General features: G+C 37.0%; 2 protein-coding genes across 2 annotated transcripts; both read right to left on the reverse strand.

Annotated features, from left to right (window-relative positions):
* Positions 1-758: 758 nt before the first annotated feature.
* On the reverse strand, positions 759-2,648 carry LOC145047788 (FBD-associated F-box protein At5g56370-like). Its single transcript, XM_078996145.1, has 2 exons — positions 1,101-2,648; positions 759-998 (listed from the first exon to the last, which is right to left on the reverse strand). Exons 1-2 carry the CDS (start codon positions 2,643-2,645, stop codon positions 933-935), a joined length of 1,611 nt encoding a protein of 536 aa, XP_078852271.1. The 5' UTR covers positions 2,646-2,648; the 3' UTR covers positions 759-932.
* Positions 2,649-6,016: 3,368 nt separating this feature from the next.
* On the reverse strand, positions 6,017-7,721 carry LOC145046665 (F-box protein At5g03100-like). The gene is made up of 4 exons (XM_078994945.1): positions 7,671-7,721; positions 7,007-7,247; positions 6,195-6,556; positions 6,017-6,091 (listed from the first exon to the last, which is right to left on the reverse strand). Exons 1-4 carry the CDS (start codon positions 7,719-7,721, stop codon positions 6,017-6,019), a joined length of 729 nt encoding a protein of 242 aa, XP_078851071.1.
* Positions 7,722-16,742: the final 9,021 nt, after the last annotated feature.

The raw sequence follows: 16,742 nt of genomic DNA on the forward strand, positions 1-16,742 counted from the left end.
GATAAAGGTCTTGATTCCGCAAGCTCTTCAATATCCTCCACCTTTTTCTTTAGTTGAGCTAATAGTTTAGATTCCTTGTTCGTATCTAAACCTCTCCATTTGTCGATTTCTTTTCTAACATACCGGAGTTTTGGATTTTAAGAACATGCTGGGGGTACCAAATCCTTTGAAAGAGAGCCAAACATTCGTTAAAGTCATATCAAAGTCTTCTCTGTAGATCCAGGAGTTGAAGAAACGAAAGTGAGATGGTCCAAAATCTTTGTTTGAAGGTTTAAGGACCAGGGGGAATGGTTCGAGTGTTCACGGGGTAAGGCAATAATAGTGGTGAGAGGCTGTTGCCTAATGAAATTCGAGCACACCAAGAATCGGTCCAGCTTGCTGAGTTAAGCTCGGTGACTTCTTCTTCTTCTTTAATAAAACACAAATAAATTTGTAATAAAATTATATTTTTCTACTTCTTTTTAGTAAACAAAACGGTAATTTGATTAAATTCATGAAACTTCTAAAAGAATATTCTGTGAGTTACCTATTTAATTACTAATTTGTTTACACCAAAGTATATTACTGTTTCTTGAGCCATTCTATTTGTACTTTGCAAAACGGTTGCCATAACTACAAATGGGATTATAAAGATTTCGAACAAAAAAAAGTACATTGTTGTTTTTGGATTCAAGACCCCAACATATCCTAATCAAAATTAACAGATTTAATCTGTTGAGTTAACAGACTTAACCTGATGTAGCCCGAAAGAAATGAGATAATAGGAAAAGAAAAACTAGGTAATATTTAACCAGATATCATACAAAAGAAAGTAAGATAATGAAAAAAAGAAAAAGTAATCAGATTAACAGATTTATAACCAGTTGAGTGGGAAACAAAACTAATGCCTAAACATGAACTTAAAGCATCATGAATCAGTTAAGCTCAGTGACTTATTCTTCAGGAAACTTGACATTTGATGGAAAAACAAAACCTTTATCTTGCAAACAAGTAACAACCTACATCAAAACCAAGTGACAAAACAACAATTTAGTCATAAAATAAATAGGGGCACTCATCTAAACAAGTTTATCCAAAATGAAAAAAAAAAAAATGTTTACCTCAGAACATAAAATCCCAATTTTAAGCTCCTTGACATGGCCAAGCTTCATTATAAATCCTTTAAGCATCTCTTCTTCCACTTTTTTAGGCGCTGTATAATTTAAGTTAGCTTTAACTAAAGAAGACACATCTACCAACAAAAGCTTCACCAATTCTATTTCCTGTTGGATTCTTAGTGATTGAATATTAGGAGCATTGATTTCAATGATATCGATATCGATATCGGCTTCAGATCCAATACAATAATCCAAGTATCTATCCAAATCGGCGTCGGATGCAGATACATCATAACTATTCAAGTAATTCCAGTATTTAGATATCACCAAGTTTTTAACACTCTTTGAAGTGATATTAAGCCTCCTATAACCATAGCAAAGATTCAACTCCAAAGTTTCCAATACAGGACTCCCTGATAATATAATTTCAATCAATCCTTCATCTAAACTCCCATACGATATACACAAATTCCTAAGATTTTTCCAACTAATTGCTCCAGCTGGAATAACCATGCACGTGCACAGATCTAATGTCAGATCAGTCAGACATGAACATGTGAAAAGAGTTTGATCTAACATAAAATCAGATTCAGATTCCAATTTGTTAGTAGATAGCCTTAATATAATCTCTTTAACGTTGCATCTTATAACATAACAAATCCAACTGTTGAGTTGTAATTCTAACTTAATATCAAATTCAGATGACGCTTCGAATTTCTTGAGCTTCTTCAGTTGGGGAGCATTGATTTTGATGATATCGTCTTCAAATTCATCATATGAACTAATCTCTATCCCCCTATAACCATCGAAACCTTCCAACACCAAAGTTTCCAATAGAGGACTTCCAGATAATATATTTACGATCAAGTCTTCATCTAACATCAGATAGGAAATATACAAACTCTTGAGATTTTTCCAACTAATCGCCCCACTTGGATTCAACATGCAGCCTGCTAATTTCAGATCGGTAAAACAAGAATTGTTGAAAATAGATTGATCTAGACGAAACTCAGCGTCCCTGTCACTGTACAGAAACTCCAGGTCAAGCTCTTCAACGTTACAATTTATGGCATGACGAATCCAATTGTTGAACTGCGATTCAAATCGAATAGCATAATACGAATGCAGTTTGAATTTCTTGAGCTTCAATTGGCGACATTGAGTTAGGGTTTTCTCCACCAATCGCGCGAAATCGTAAATTGAGTTAGGGTTTTGGAAACATTCACACCGGCGATGATGATCTAAATGTGTGAAAATCAGAGTAGGTACCCAATTCCAAAGATTTTTCCATCGCTTGGAGAGTTTACCTGTTCTAATCGCATCTTTTGTATAGGGTAAACGAGAGAGGATTTCAAGAAGCAATCCATCGGGCAACGCACTGATTCCATCCTCGTCCCCTTTCTCCGTGTTTTCTTGACACTTAATCCGTTTCTCGGCATTTTTTGGTTGATTTTGACCTTCTTCAAACATCTTCATGGTGGCAAGAGGCAACAGAGCCCTCGTTTCCCATGAATAACTACAAAACTCAATCGTCGGAAATGTATACATCTCAAGTTTTGCTTTCCCCCCTCAACTTTAAAAATATACTATTCAGTCTATATATTTCCATACTCATGTCACTCTATAATCATCCATCGCCGAAAAAAATTGTATTTTTAATTTATTTAAGAAAAAATTACATGGATGGTCCATGTGGTTATGGTTTACTTGCATGCTTGGTCCTTAGAAAGAGTTTTTATCTCAGACCATTCCCGACACATTAATTTGTTACCCGTTCAGTTTCTCTGTTAATTTGTTTGTATTTTTAGCTGTTAGGAATCCTAGACAGGAGGTATTTTTGTCTTTTCATCTTTGGAGGGGCTTAAATGTAACTTTCTTCAAGACCATTCCTGAAACATTAATTTGTTACCCGCTCAGTCTCTCTGTTAACTTATCTGTATGTTTAGCTGTTAAGAACCCAGATTGGGGGTATTTTTGTCTTTTCATCTTTTGAGGGGCTTAAATGTAACTTTCTTCAAAACTATTAAACATCCCAATAAATGCAAAACTCGGAGAGCACATTATGGCACACTATTTTTTACCAAGTGAATTCCTATGACAAAGAATTTTGTTCAAGAAATTGATGTGAAACCAAGAAGCAATAAATTCAAGAGTTGGATAAAAAAAGAGATAGCAACGAAGGTCAATAAATTGATTTGGTTTGACCATATTTTTCAAATTTTGACCAACCAAAATGTCGAATCCGTTTCGTATCGTCATCAAAGCATCAACCCCATTTTGCCTCCCATAAGCTACAATTTCAAACTTCCTTTGAAATTCGTACAAGGCCAAAAACAGAAACCAACAAAATCATTTAAAACGAGTCTTGCATAGAAGCACCTCCATCGAAAGATGCATCTCGTTCCTTCTTCGTCCCAAAGAGAAATCCAAACTTCATTAGCATCATTGAAACTCTACAGTTCGAAATATCATCTCTGTAAGAAATTAATTACGAGGCGTGATCAAAAGTCAGAAGGTGTTTTGATAGGAAAAAAGATGGTGCTTATTGCTTATTTCCACCGCAATAAGCTAAGTTTAAGTATTTAGATAGAAATCCTTAAAATCAGTTTATTGTGGTAGAAGTAAGTTAAATAAGCTAATTTTAATAAGTATTCATCCCTTTACTTATTGCTTATTGGGTATTTCCACCACAAACAATGTTGCAAAAAAATTGATTAATCCCACAATAATAAGCTAATAAACTATAAGTTAATTTATTCAAACACCCGCTCAATCAGACGAAGTTCTACCTCTTTGATCCTCAAAGGTTGTTCAAGGTCGAGTTTAACGAAACCGTTTCCATCGAAACTCAAATTCGATCATCACTCTGATTTCGAAATCATCCATTGATTCACCAACGAAATCGGATAACTACTCGCGTTCCAGCAAAATCGTCAACATTGGAAACAACTTTAAACCATCTACGCTCAAAAAACGAAAATTAACTCAACAACCCAATCGACAATCATATCCTAAACATCAACACCACAATTTTTTCAGATCAAATAGACATTCAAAGAATCATTATCGACACAAGGATAGAACCTTAAATATGAAGAACATGATGATGAAGGAACCCTAAAATCCTCCGTCAATGAATGTTTTATTTCCAAGGAATAGAAATCAATTGATGATATTAGAATGATAAATTCAGTCAATTCTACTGGAGGAATTAATTGTAGACTCTAGTCGATGAATACAACCCATGATATTCCAAAGCGATGAACATAATTAGAGAAGAACTAAGAAAAAGAAAGAAGGGAAGGAGTGTGTTTTAAAGCAGTTTCAAAGGTGAAAGGACAAAAATGCCGATGATATTCCTAACAGCTAAACAAATGGACAAGTTAATAGAGGGAAAGAGCGGGTAACAAGTTAAAGAGTTAAAGTTTTGGGGATGGCCGAGTTAAAAAAATCTTTTTAAGAACCAAGTGTGCAAGTAAACCATAACCACATGGACCATCGGTATAATTTTCTCTTTATTTAGTATAACATCATATTTTCATTTCTTCTTGTTATCTAAAAAATCTATCCATATAGCATTTGTTCAGCGTAAAAATGAGCATGGACCAGATAGAGTTTATGAAGTATGAAGTGCTAATGAGGAAAATTTTAAAAGTTTAATATAGATATTTTATACAATCACAGTTTCAAAGTAACAAACATGTGCAAATAATGACCTACACATTAGTTTGATAAAGACCTACACCCTTTTGAAACATGAAAGATTCTTTCAAGACATCCTGCGAGTTAGTATTTACACTTATCAGGTTGTAGTCAATTTACAACAAAAGTCCTAGTTTTCATATTTGAAATTGGTACGTTAATAAACAAATCAATGAAAATACAATATTTTTCTTGTATTTTGGATTATTTTCAACCTAAATGATAAAAGAATGTGACTGCAACCAGCAAAGCTAGTTTTAAAGCAAAAGCTTATGATTATTGATTTCATTAACATGTTAATGTAATGATACAAATTTAAGTTTATCATGAATTTCGTTTGACAATTTAAGTACATGTAGAATTAATAAAACAAAAGCATATATATCACTTTACATTCTATATCACATCTTAAATTATTTTTTCAAACTTGTAGTGATATCTAAAAAATTTAATATCACTCCATAAAAAAAATTGAATTATTTTATTTGGTCATTAAATATGCACTATGTTATATATTACGATCTTCCAAAACAAACGTAATCAAGACAACTATTAAAAGTTAAAACTTCTAGGTGCTTGGTCTATGTTGTAACATTCTAAAATTTAAGACTAAAATTCTGTAACATCCTATTAGGAACAAACTTATTATATACTTCATTAATCTTTTTATGTATAAAGGAAAACGTTAAATAGAAGAAATGCTCATTGAAACCCAAATAAAATTGTAATAAAAAAATATATTTTCTAGTTCTTTTTTAGTAAACAGAACTGTAATTTGATTAAATTCGTGAAACTTCTATAAGAAGAGTTGTGAGTTACCTATTTAATTACTTATTTGTTTACCAGGATTCAAACCAAAGTACATTGTTGTTTGTATTTTGCAAAAGATTTACCTGTTGCCAAAACTACAAATGGGACATTACTACAGTACAAATCGTATTATAAAGCATTCAACCAAAAAAAAGTACACTGTTTTTTCTGGATTTAAGATCCAGACATATCCTAATCAGAATCAATTGATTTAACCTCTTGAGTTAACAGATTTAACAAAATATGATAATAGAAAAAGAAAAAATAGACAGATTTAACCTGCTGTAAAACAAAAGAAAATAAGATAATGAAAAAAGAAAAACTAATCAGATTAACAGATTTAACCAGTTAGAATTGAAAAAAGAAAACTAATGCCTAAACATGAACTTAAAGCATCATAAATCAGTTCAGTTCTCGATGACTTCAGAAAACTTGACATTTGATGGAAAAATGAAACCTTTAGCTTGCAAACAAGAAACAACCTACACCAAAACCAAGTGATAAAACAACAATTTAGTTGTAAAATAATTATGAGTCCTGAAATTTGAAACAAGTTAATCCAAAACTGAAAAAAAGAAATCTTACCTCAGAACAAAAAAACCCGATTTTAATTTCCTTGACATGGCTAAGATTCATTATAAATCCTTTAAGCATCTCTTCTTTGGGCGTTGTGTGGCGATACCGGATCCCTTTACAAATATAATTTAAGTCGGCTTTGACTAAAGAAGACACATCTACGAACAAAATCTTCAACAAATTTATTTCATATTGGATTGTTAGTGATTGAATATTAGGCGCATTGATTTCGATGACATCATCTACAGATCTATCAAGTTCATAATCCTTGTATCCAAATATCACCAAGTTTTTAACACTCTTTGAAGTAATATTGAGTCGCCTATAACCATAGCAAAGATTCAACTCCAAAGTTTCCAATACAGGACTCCCTGATAATATTTTTTCAATCAAATCTTCATCTGAACTCCCATAACTTACCCACAAATTCTTAAGATTTTTCCAACTAATTGCCCCAATTGGATTAACCATGCACCTATGTAATTTCATATTAGTAAAACATGAACTCGTGAAAAAAGTTTGATCTAACATAAACTCATATTCGATTCCATTAGTGCATAAAGTTAAATAAATCTCTTTAACACTACACCGTATAGCATAAAGAACCCAACTGTTTAGTTGTGATTTCAACTTAATATCATTATAGGAAAGCAATTTGAATTTCTTGAGCTTCAATTAGGGACATTGAGTTAGTGAAAAACTATTAGAAGCATTGGTTTTGATGATATTGGCTTCAGATTCATCATCTAAAGAATTATCTGAAGTAGTGTTGTCTATCCAACCATCTAAATCTTCCAACACCAAAGTTTCCAATAGAGGACTTCCAGATAATATATTTACAATCAAATCTTCATCTAATTTCAGATAGGAAATAGACAAACTCCTTAGATTTTTCCAACTAATCGCCCCACTTGGATTCAACTTGCAGCCTGCTAATTTCAGATCCGTAAAACAAGAATTGATGAAAATAGACTGATCTAATCGAAACTCTGTCGGGCATGGAAACTCCAAGTTAAGCTCTTCAACGTTACAACTTATGGCATGACGAATCCAATTGTTGAACTTAAATTTAAATCGAAAATCATAATGGGTACGCAGTTGGAATTTCTTGAGCTTCAATTGGCGACATTGAGTTAGCGTTTTCTCCACCACTAGAGAGAAATCCGATCTTTGTATCCAGGGATGGGGATGATGGTATATGGGCCGAATGTTCTATGATAGTTTGGGGGTCGTAGATTACCCTAGGGTAAGTCTAGGATGAGACTAGTGACATGAGTCACCTGATTGTGAATTGAACATATAGATAGAATTGTTTGACTGGAATATGTGGCTAGTTGTTTGAATGTTGCTTGCTTTGTTCTTTGTGGGACTTCTAGCAATGTGAGCTAGTTACTAAGTGAATATGCTAGGTCACATGTGGCACAGGCCGGATAATCTCAGAGTGATGGACTTGGCCCTATTGTGCAGCTCTCGTTTAAGTCTAACCATTCTAGGATTAAGCCTGTTACTCGAATGATTATCTGATCTCTGTTGCATGTGGCTATATTCATAAGGTAGCTAGTTGACATTACTGGCAATCTTTAAGCAACTAAGGACTGAGTGAGGTTGGGAACCTAGGATATGCTTCAGTGAGTTTAGTGGGGCGATTCAGTGAAGTTGGGAACCGAAGTGGAGCCTAGGAGGTGCTTCGGTGGATACTGTGTTGTTGTCTAGCAGACATTTAGTACATCATGGGAGTAGGTGACTTAGAGGATTCGAGATGATTCCAGAGGAAAATATAGATAGGTGTGGAAGGTAGTATTGGGCCTGTACTACTGAAAGCACAGGATCCATACTCGAATTGGGGAAAGTCTTGTAGAATCTAAGAAGCCTGGGAAGAAGAATTCTTGGTTATGATTGGACCGTGGTTATAGTTGCTATGCAGAATGTGGATGAGCACACAAGGGGAAGGACCATGGTTGGTCCCGGCTCCGGTGGTGAGCCAGCTAGTGGAAGGACTGCCAGGGTTTTGAGTTCACCTTGGATCTCTTGTATCAGGCGGAAAGGATTGATTGTGCGATCTATTGCACTTTCGGGACCGAAGAATATGTCTTAGGGGTAATTTGTATCTCGGTTTAGAGCAGAGGTTGCTCCAACTATTGCAGTTCAGCTGTTGGCGATTGAGCTGGTGAGTGTGTCAGGGTACAAGACCATGAATGTTGTGGATCCCAGAGCCCGAGGGCGGAAGATCGATTTAGAGTACCTCGAGAAGAGAGGTTCAGGTTATGTTCATTTAGTGGAGGGTCTCGAGAAGAGACCTAAGAAACTCGGATAAACTTTTGAGAGGCCAGCAGGTTGGGTTCAGTGTAACGCTTGTGGAAACTACACGATGGAGGTTCGTTCCAAGGGTTTGGAGTATCATTGGGATTGGAAGGAAGTGTTACCCCATGCCCTCAGGGTGATCGAGGTAACACAGGAGGAGGGGTCAGGATCCGTTCAGATGTTTGCGAAAATGCTATTTTCTGCCATTTTCAATGAATGTCGGGAATTTGCATCACTTTGGAATTGTGATAAGTTGAATCTCGAGTCGGTTCTCTGCTATAGTCTGAGTGAGAAAGGGTTGTCAGATGCCAATCGGCATGTCGAGGAATCTTCGGGGAATCTTCAGACGAACGCATCTCGCGAAACGGGTTCCCCATGTACCGTGATTGCTCCGAGTCGTTGTCGGAATCTGTTCAGTGATCTGGGTTGCTACAGGTGTCGTAGCTTTGGCTACGTCATCGGGGATTGCTCATAGGGGGTAAGTCCGTTCTATTTTCATTGTGATCAGGTGGGCAACAAGGAGGTCGATTGTCTGACGATCAGGGAAGAGAAGTGAGTTCAGCTGCTCTAGTCATTTTCGGGGTTGGTTCAAGGGCTTGAACGAGGATTTATGTGTAACGCCCGGGTTTCAGGGCTAAGCATTTTTAGACAATATAATATTCTAGGTCAACTATTGTAACTCTTTCTGAAATAATAAAAATGAAATATTTGAGTATTATGTGAATTATGTGTATTTATATGCTTATTACTCATTTATAAATGTATAATAAATAAAGGATAAAAATAAGCATCAAAGTTAAAATGTGAGATAAACCCGATATCTTTACATAAAGTTGTAGTTGTCGAAACAAGGATTCTGGAGATATAAAGAACGCCAAAATCCAAGTTGTAACGAAGAAGTTATGACCCGTCGAAGTTTCACGATGGAACCGACACGATACCGGGAAGCGTACATAGTGAATTTACGATATAGCGAGTTTTAGCCTTAACGATCTAAAAAAATTCGTAGAATACATTAAACCGAGAGCGTCCATAAAAAGAACACTCAAATCTGACTTCGTATGAGGAAGTTATGATTTTTCGAAGTTTCGGCTTAGCACTGTACAGCCCGAAACTCGAATTTTAGATCGAGTGGTTTTTGGCATATGCGACCTAAATGAGAATTGAAGATCTCATTAATATGAACTCAACGGTAAAAAGACATATGAAAACAAAGACCGTATGTAGAAGTTATGAATTTTACACGGACATTTAACAATATAATCTCCTCGTACTATTAAATTTAAGATCTGTCGAGAATTAGCCGACGGAGTCAAAATGAAAGTTGTAGATCTTATTTTTACCTACGCTTGGATATAAAGAACATCAGAAACGGAGCTTGTATGTGAAAGTTACGGATTTTAGAAGTCGGAAGTGTATTGTACGAAAATGGGTGACGTGGCATAATCTTGGCCATTGCTTTCTCCCCAAGGCTTGCCACCAGATGGTGACATGTGGCACCAAGTTCAGCCACATTTCACCCTATAAATACCACCTCTCCCACCCTCATTTTCTTCACACCCTCATTTTAGAAGTCGGAAGTGTATTGTACGAAAATGGGTGACGTGGCACAATCTTGGCCATTGCTTTCTCCCCAAGGCTTGCCACCAGATGGTGACATGTGACACCAAGTTCAGCCACATTTCACCCTATAAATACCACCTCTCCCACCCTCATTTTCTTCGCACCTTTCCCATTCTTTCTTCTCTTTACTCTCTCTCTAGCCCTGAAATCCCCCAAAAAGCCAAGGGAACCTCCCTAGCACGAGGCGGAAGCCCCGGAGTGCTCAACGGCTTCGAGAAGAAGAGCTTTTTGGCTCAGGAACGCTGCTCCAAGCAAAGTCTGGTTTTCTATAAAACCCGCTGTAAGTGAGCTACGTTTACGCTATTTTTAATATAGCTTTTATTTAATTATAGTGACGTTATTAGGAACTTATAATAAATATTTGGGCTATTATTATGGGTTATATAAGTATTTTTTTAACGCTTATATAATAGTAATAATAGTTAGACTATTAATTAGTCTCGGCGAATAATAGACTAAACTCTAGTGGTAATAATACTAGGTTTTGTCGAAGGAAATTATTTTTAAGAAGCGAAGCGCTGTCTGAGTTCGGAATCACCACCTTTTCAAGTGAGTGCATGGTCTCTTTCATCTTACAGATAGATATGAAGTATTTTATATAAACTACGTGCTATGTGTGTATATTATTTTTATACTTACTATCTGTAACATCCCAAAAATACAGGCCAAAAATTTCATTTTTAAATACATCATGATAAAACCAACAGTGTAATAAAACATCCATAATATCATGTCATGTCAAAACCAAAGTAGAAATAATCAAACGTATTATCATAAAATAATACCAGAGTGTAATCCCAAAGATCTCATGTGCGGAAAACCATAGTGTGATGCGCTGCAATCAAGCCGGCTCCTTTCCTTTAGACATGAAGTACCTGAAACCAAAACTGAAAACTGTAAGCACGAAGCTTAGTGAGTTCCCCCATCATACCTCATACCATGCAAGCATATGACATACAACATTCAACTAGGAGATACGGGCCACGCCCACACTCGTGAAGATACGGGCCCTGCCCACACTTTGCTTTCTGGGAGATACGGGTCACGCCCACACTCGTGAAGATACGGTCCCTGCCCACACTTCGCTTTCTGGGAGATACGGGCCACGCCCACACTCGTGAAGATACAAGCCCTGCCCACACTTCGCTTTCTGGGAGATACGGGCCTAGCCTACACTCCACTCTCGAAGAGATACGGGCCTTGCCCACACTCAACCGCCAACTCATATCATACAAGTATCACACAGACAACAAGTATAGACAACTATATCATACTAGCATATATCATAATCAACTCAACTAAGAGATACGGGCTCGACCCACACTCTAATACTAATGTCTCGTCTATACGGGCCGACCTTGGTGCCTTAGACCCGTTACTACTGGAAGGAAACTCACCTCACACTGCTGACGTCCCGCAGACTCAACCCCACATTGCTGAAGTCCCGCAGACTCAACCCCAGCTGCTGGCTGACAGATTCCCTAACTGTCAACACCAAAATAACACCCAATTAATAATTAGGTCCCACTACATAACCATAAACACTTACTTTGGATAATTATATTACCCCAAGCTTGGCTTATTCGAGCCCAAGGCCCAATCCGTAGGCCCAAAGTCAACAAGGAATCAAAGCCCAACACATGGCCCAATTTTCCAAATTGGGCTTGGGCCTATACATGGTCTCATTCTAAGTCCCAACATCATATACTCATTAAGGCCCAAACTATGGCCCATCTATGGCCCAATTTTCCAAATTAGGCCCAATCCCCTTACATGGGACTTACCCTAGGCCCATTAAATTATTCTAGTCTAATTGCTTGACTTTAGATGGCCCATTAATAAGCCGATCATCAAAGCCCAAAAGGAAGGCCCAACAATAAACCCAAGTGAAATTAGGGTTTCACATAAAATGATGATTAGGGTTAAGTTTCCTACTTAACACATTAACGACTTAATCCATTAAGTCCATTATCGCTTAGATTAATCTTTTCCAAAGTTTATTATTTAATATTCCAAGTTATTAAATAATTCTCGTGTGTCACGATTAATTCCCCAAAATTAGGGTTTTGATGGCATTAAGGTTTCCAACCCAAATACTAGCCCATTTATTAATTTGTTGGCCTTTTATGTCAATTAGGGCATTATGGGCCTATTAAGCCCACTAAAATATTATTAAGCCCATTAGGGTTTTATTGGGTCCAATATAGTCCACTAAGCTTCATTAGGCCCATTAGAGCTCCTTTGAGCCCATTAGGATTTCACTAAGCCTAAACGAATCAATCACAAGAGGCAAAGCGCACCGCCACCTGACACGGCGGCCGGTGGCGGCAGCCACCACCCTAAGGTGGTGGTTTTCAAGTTCTTTTCATTATTCCCCTTTTTTTTTACAATTACAAGGTGAAATACCGAATTTATCCACACACACATACACTAAAATACACACACTAATAACATAAACACATAGTGGTGGTTCATGGCGGCAGCCACCACCTCACGGTGGTGGCAGTGGCGGCTCTTATGATTTTCGGCTAGACTAAACACGCACTAACAGAAATACATGCACACACACCCGCTATATGGTCACAAAAAAACTCCAGCCACCCATCTGGTGGCTCACGGCGACAATAGCAGCTGATCACGATGGCAGCAACGCCGGAAAATGGAAGGAGTGGCGGCAGGCGGCGGATTTTGCAGCGATAGCCACCACCTCACGGTGGTGGCAGCGGTTCTCCTGATTCCTGCGAGCAAGTAACGCACATACAACCCGATTAGCTCCCTAAACGAACCTTTAAGGCAACAGATACGCATTTAGCCACCCACAAGGTGGCAGGATATCGCTAAAACGCCACTGATTGGTGACCAACAGCGGTTAAGGCTCCAACAGCTAGAAAATAGAAGAAGGAGATGAGAGATAGTCTCACCGAGAGCATCCCAACTGCACACGACTTGCGTACGCCGGTCACAGCTCCGCCTTCATTCTTGGTGGGGCTTCTCTATCCGTTCACGACTTCACCAGAGGTGGCAGAGGAGATTATGGCAGCGGTTCTCAACGATGCAGCGACGATCTCAGTGGCTCGCTCCGGTAACTACAACGGTAGCATCGTCGGTGGTGAAGAAGGAGAGTGATGGAGGCTGCAACGGTAACATGGAGTGAAGAAGATGGCGGCTGCCATTGTTTGCGCTAGGGTTGGGGTTACGGGACCCTAAATACCCGCCTCCATTTATTTAGTTTGCCATAAGGACCATAACAGCCCCTCCCTACCCTTATTCTTTCAAAGCAACCCCAACTTCGGAAATTCCCTTCAAATTAAGTCCCATCTTTTACCAAACAATCCCCATCTTCTAAAATCTTTACAATTAGCTCCTCGAGACCATCCTTTCATACATAATCATTTATTTTAGGGCTTCTATTCGCTTATTTATTTATTTATTTATTTAATAAATAAACGGGGCTTTACACTATCTATGTTGGATGAACGATTTTATACAAGTTTTATATGATTTAAATTGTATATGTATTTTATATCTACAAAAATGTTGGGGTAAAACATGGGTAGATGTAATAGGTGATGTGTGATAAAATGATGAGAGGCCTCGATGTTGTTGTTGTTGATCCAGTCATCTAGCGGAGTATAGATGACACGAACTCTTCTAGACAGTCCAGTGGAACGCTGGCAGGCTCGCAACCTGTAGGTGTTGTGAACGATGTGTTCACTGGTGTACTCCATCCCCCTCACGGTTGCCTTTAGGACATTTATTGTTGAGGAAACCCCTTAGCAGTAGTTTCCATCCCGATGATGATCCTTAGGATATGTTCCTTATGATAGGTGTCTAGGGACGTAATGTAAGGATAACGGGAACGGGTAATCGGGCTATTGTTGGTCGATGAAATTAATAAACTTATTTATTGTGGGTTGAAAACCCTATATGCTCACCAGGCTCCCAAGCCTGACCCACTCAGTTTTATGTGTTACAGGTAGTGGCGCTCGAGCATAGTTGTGATGTGTTGGGATGAGGGATTACGGATATAGGCCTGTAGATATGAAATAATGTAGTAAGGCTTATATTGTATTGTTTATACTTATGTACTATATCGAACATGACATCCCGAGTCTTTTAATGAAGTACATTTCTAAGGAAATGTTTTTGATAACTCTTTATGATATTATTGTTTTGGGACAAATTCCGCAACTCTTTTATTAAAAGGTTACTCTGATTTTGAAATAAAGTATAAACAAAAACCGGTCTTTTCTGGATGTGATTTTGGGGATGTCACATTATGACTAGTTTTCAGTAGCCTTAGTATTTGTGTTTGGAAGATCCATCCCGATTGCCGAGGGAAGAGAGAGTTGTTGCTGAGGTTTTGGTTAGACTATCCGTTCACCGGACTCCGAGATTTGAGCGTGATATCGCTTTTAAGCGTTTGAAGTCATTGATGTTGTTGGGATACAAGAAGTGTTAGGTGGTTTTTAGGAGTTGTGTCATTTTGGGAAGGGTTACTTATGGTTCACTATTTTGGTAAGCACCGATCGTCAGCAGATTGATTATTGGAACGTAAGAAGGATTGAGAATTCTTCAATTTTCATGAACCAAGCGGACTTAGTCTAATCTAAGTGGGGGAGAATCGTGTAGGAGTTCAGGTCAGGGGTAGGTATGAGATCGGGATGGTCTCTCTCTCTCTCTCTATGTGTATATATATATATATATATATATATATATATATATATATATATATATATATATATATATATATATATATCCTAGACTTGCTCATACGATTCCATAGATAGCAACCTCCTTATCTCTCTTTAAATATTTATTCAATGCTAAGCCACCTTTCAAGGCTCAAGCATACATATACGAGAAGAAGGGTAAATTGTATTTTTAGAGTTAACAAAGCAGTAAACGGATAAAAGGTATTTTTGGAAGATTTTTTTTGTTTAGAGTTTGTTAGTGTAAACAAAGGGGCTACTTTGAGTTTGCACCTTGTGCACCAAGGTAAAAGAAACATATAGAACAGGGGAAAAGAAGGGGGGAACAACAATTGATTGGAGCCTAAGTATTTAATGGAAGAAACTTGGTTCTGAATGATTAAAATACTACACGATGGGATCAATTTATATTGGACAAATTAGAACCCTAGTTATTGGTAGTTTGGAATGCTTTAATCATGCTCTTCTCCAAAAATAAAGGTGTCGGTTTCAGTGCTCTTAACAACTTGTTCTTCTTCCCTTGTGTTCTTACAACGATGACCATTTAACATCCTGAGCAGTGCTATTACTCTCAAGCAGCATAAGAGGATCAATAATCGAACCCATTCTCCAAATTCACTTCATCTTTATCAACTTTAATGTCAATCGTGATCCCCTATTGTTGCAGAACCATTAACGTTGCCATTAGTTTCCAACAACAATAGATCAACAAATCAACATGTATTCCCCTGTTTTCTAAACCTAATTTTTTTCTTTTTGGATCTGGTCAACTTCATCAGTCGGATCAGATTTAGGAGAGACAACATCTACATTATCACCCCCCCCCCCCCCCCCCCAAAATTAGTATTAATAGTAACAACCTTAACTTCAAACTTACCTACTTCATCAACTAACAATAAGTAGGGAAAATGATTCTTGAGGGTAACCCACCAAAGATTTAGGAGAGATTGTTGTAATACAACTGATTCAAGAGGTACTTCTTAGGAAAAATGACTCTTGATGTAACTAATTGTTGCGTTTGTTTTCATTTGATCCTTTTTTTGTATTACACCCTAGTCACTTCAAACCCACTATTCATCAACACCAAGTCACCAACCCTTTTATATTTTTAAGGTCGCATTTCTTAGACTTTTGACTGTTTATGCTTTATTGTTCCTATTTTCAGAGACTCTTTTGATTTTTACTACCCCATTACTATTTTATACTTCTACTTTCTTTTAGAAAATAAAATTTGCAAAAGTATATTTAATACCAATATTTAATTACTTTTGACAGAAATAAAACAAAAAAAAATGGAGAAATAAGTGAAAGTTATCGACTAAAAAGTAAAATATGATCAAAAAATTACCAAAAGAGTAATTGTTTAAATTTAAAAAATAAATCTAAATAAAAAATGTTAGATTCATGGAAATGATAATTGATAAAAGCTTATTAAACCATTTAGATTTGTTTGTGTTTTATGATAATATTTGGTTCGCTTTTTTTATGCTTTTTTGTGGTTGTTAGGTTTAAAACACGGAGACAAATATATCAAGCGATAGCCTCACAAGTCTATCATCTTCAAGTTAGGCATCAACGAGTGATCATAAGAAACCTAGAAAGGTCAAAGTTGCAAATTGTTAAGTGTGATTTGATACTTGAAACCCCAAAATAATCCGACACCGATTGTCAATAAAATAACTATTTGAAGTAGGCTGAAAGCTATTAGGGGTTTTATGTCTAGGGTCAGGTCCATATTATTGTTTAGGTTTTCATTTCCATTCACGGCCTATAAAATATAGTTGGTAGCTAGGGTTTCAATAGTACTACTGATGTCATCATTTGATCTTGTGATTAAGAATACTCTCTCCTACTGTGTGGACATAGGTCACATCAACTAAACCACACTAAATTATTCCTGACACAAACTTTTTTTTAATCA

Source organism: Lactuca saligna, chromosome 5 (genome assembly GCF_052625555.1).
Source record: "Lactuca saligna cultivar CGN05327 chromosome 5, ASM5262555v1, whole genome shotgun sequence".
Lineage (NCBI taxonomy): Eukaryota > Viridiplantae > Streptophyta > Magnoliopsida > Asterales > Asteraceae > Lactuca > Lactuca saligna.

Excerpts from the sequence above, each read along its gene's own strand:
- LOC145047788 (XM_078996145.1), bottom strand. The coding sequence starts at position 2,645 with ATGTATACATTTCCGACGATTGAGTTTTGTAGTTATTCATGGGAAACG. Across the intron at positions 999-1,100 it reads TTGGGATTTTATGTTCTGAG|GTTGTTACTTGTTTGCAAGA; the intron begins GTAAACATTTTT and ends GTTTTGATGTAG.
- LOC145046665 (XM_078994945.1), bottom strand. The coding sequence starts at position 7,721 with ATGCAACAGAGATCAGATAATCATTCGAGTAACAGGCTTAATCCTAGA. Across the intron at positions 7,248-7,670 it reads ACAGGCTTAATCCTAGAATG|TTCAACAATTGGATTCGTCA; the intron begins GTTAGACTTAAA and ends TTTAAATTTAAG. Across the intron at positions 6,557-7,006 it reads TGTAAATATATTATCTGGAA|GGAGTCCTGTATTGGAAACT; the intron begins GTCCTCTATTGG and ends AAATATTATCAG.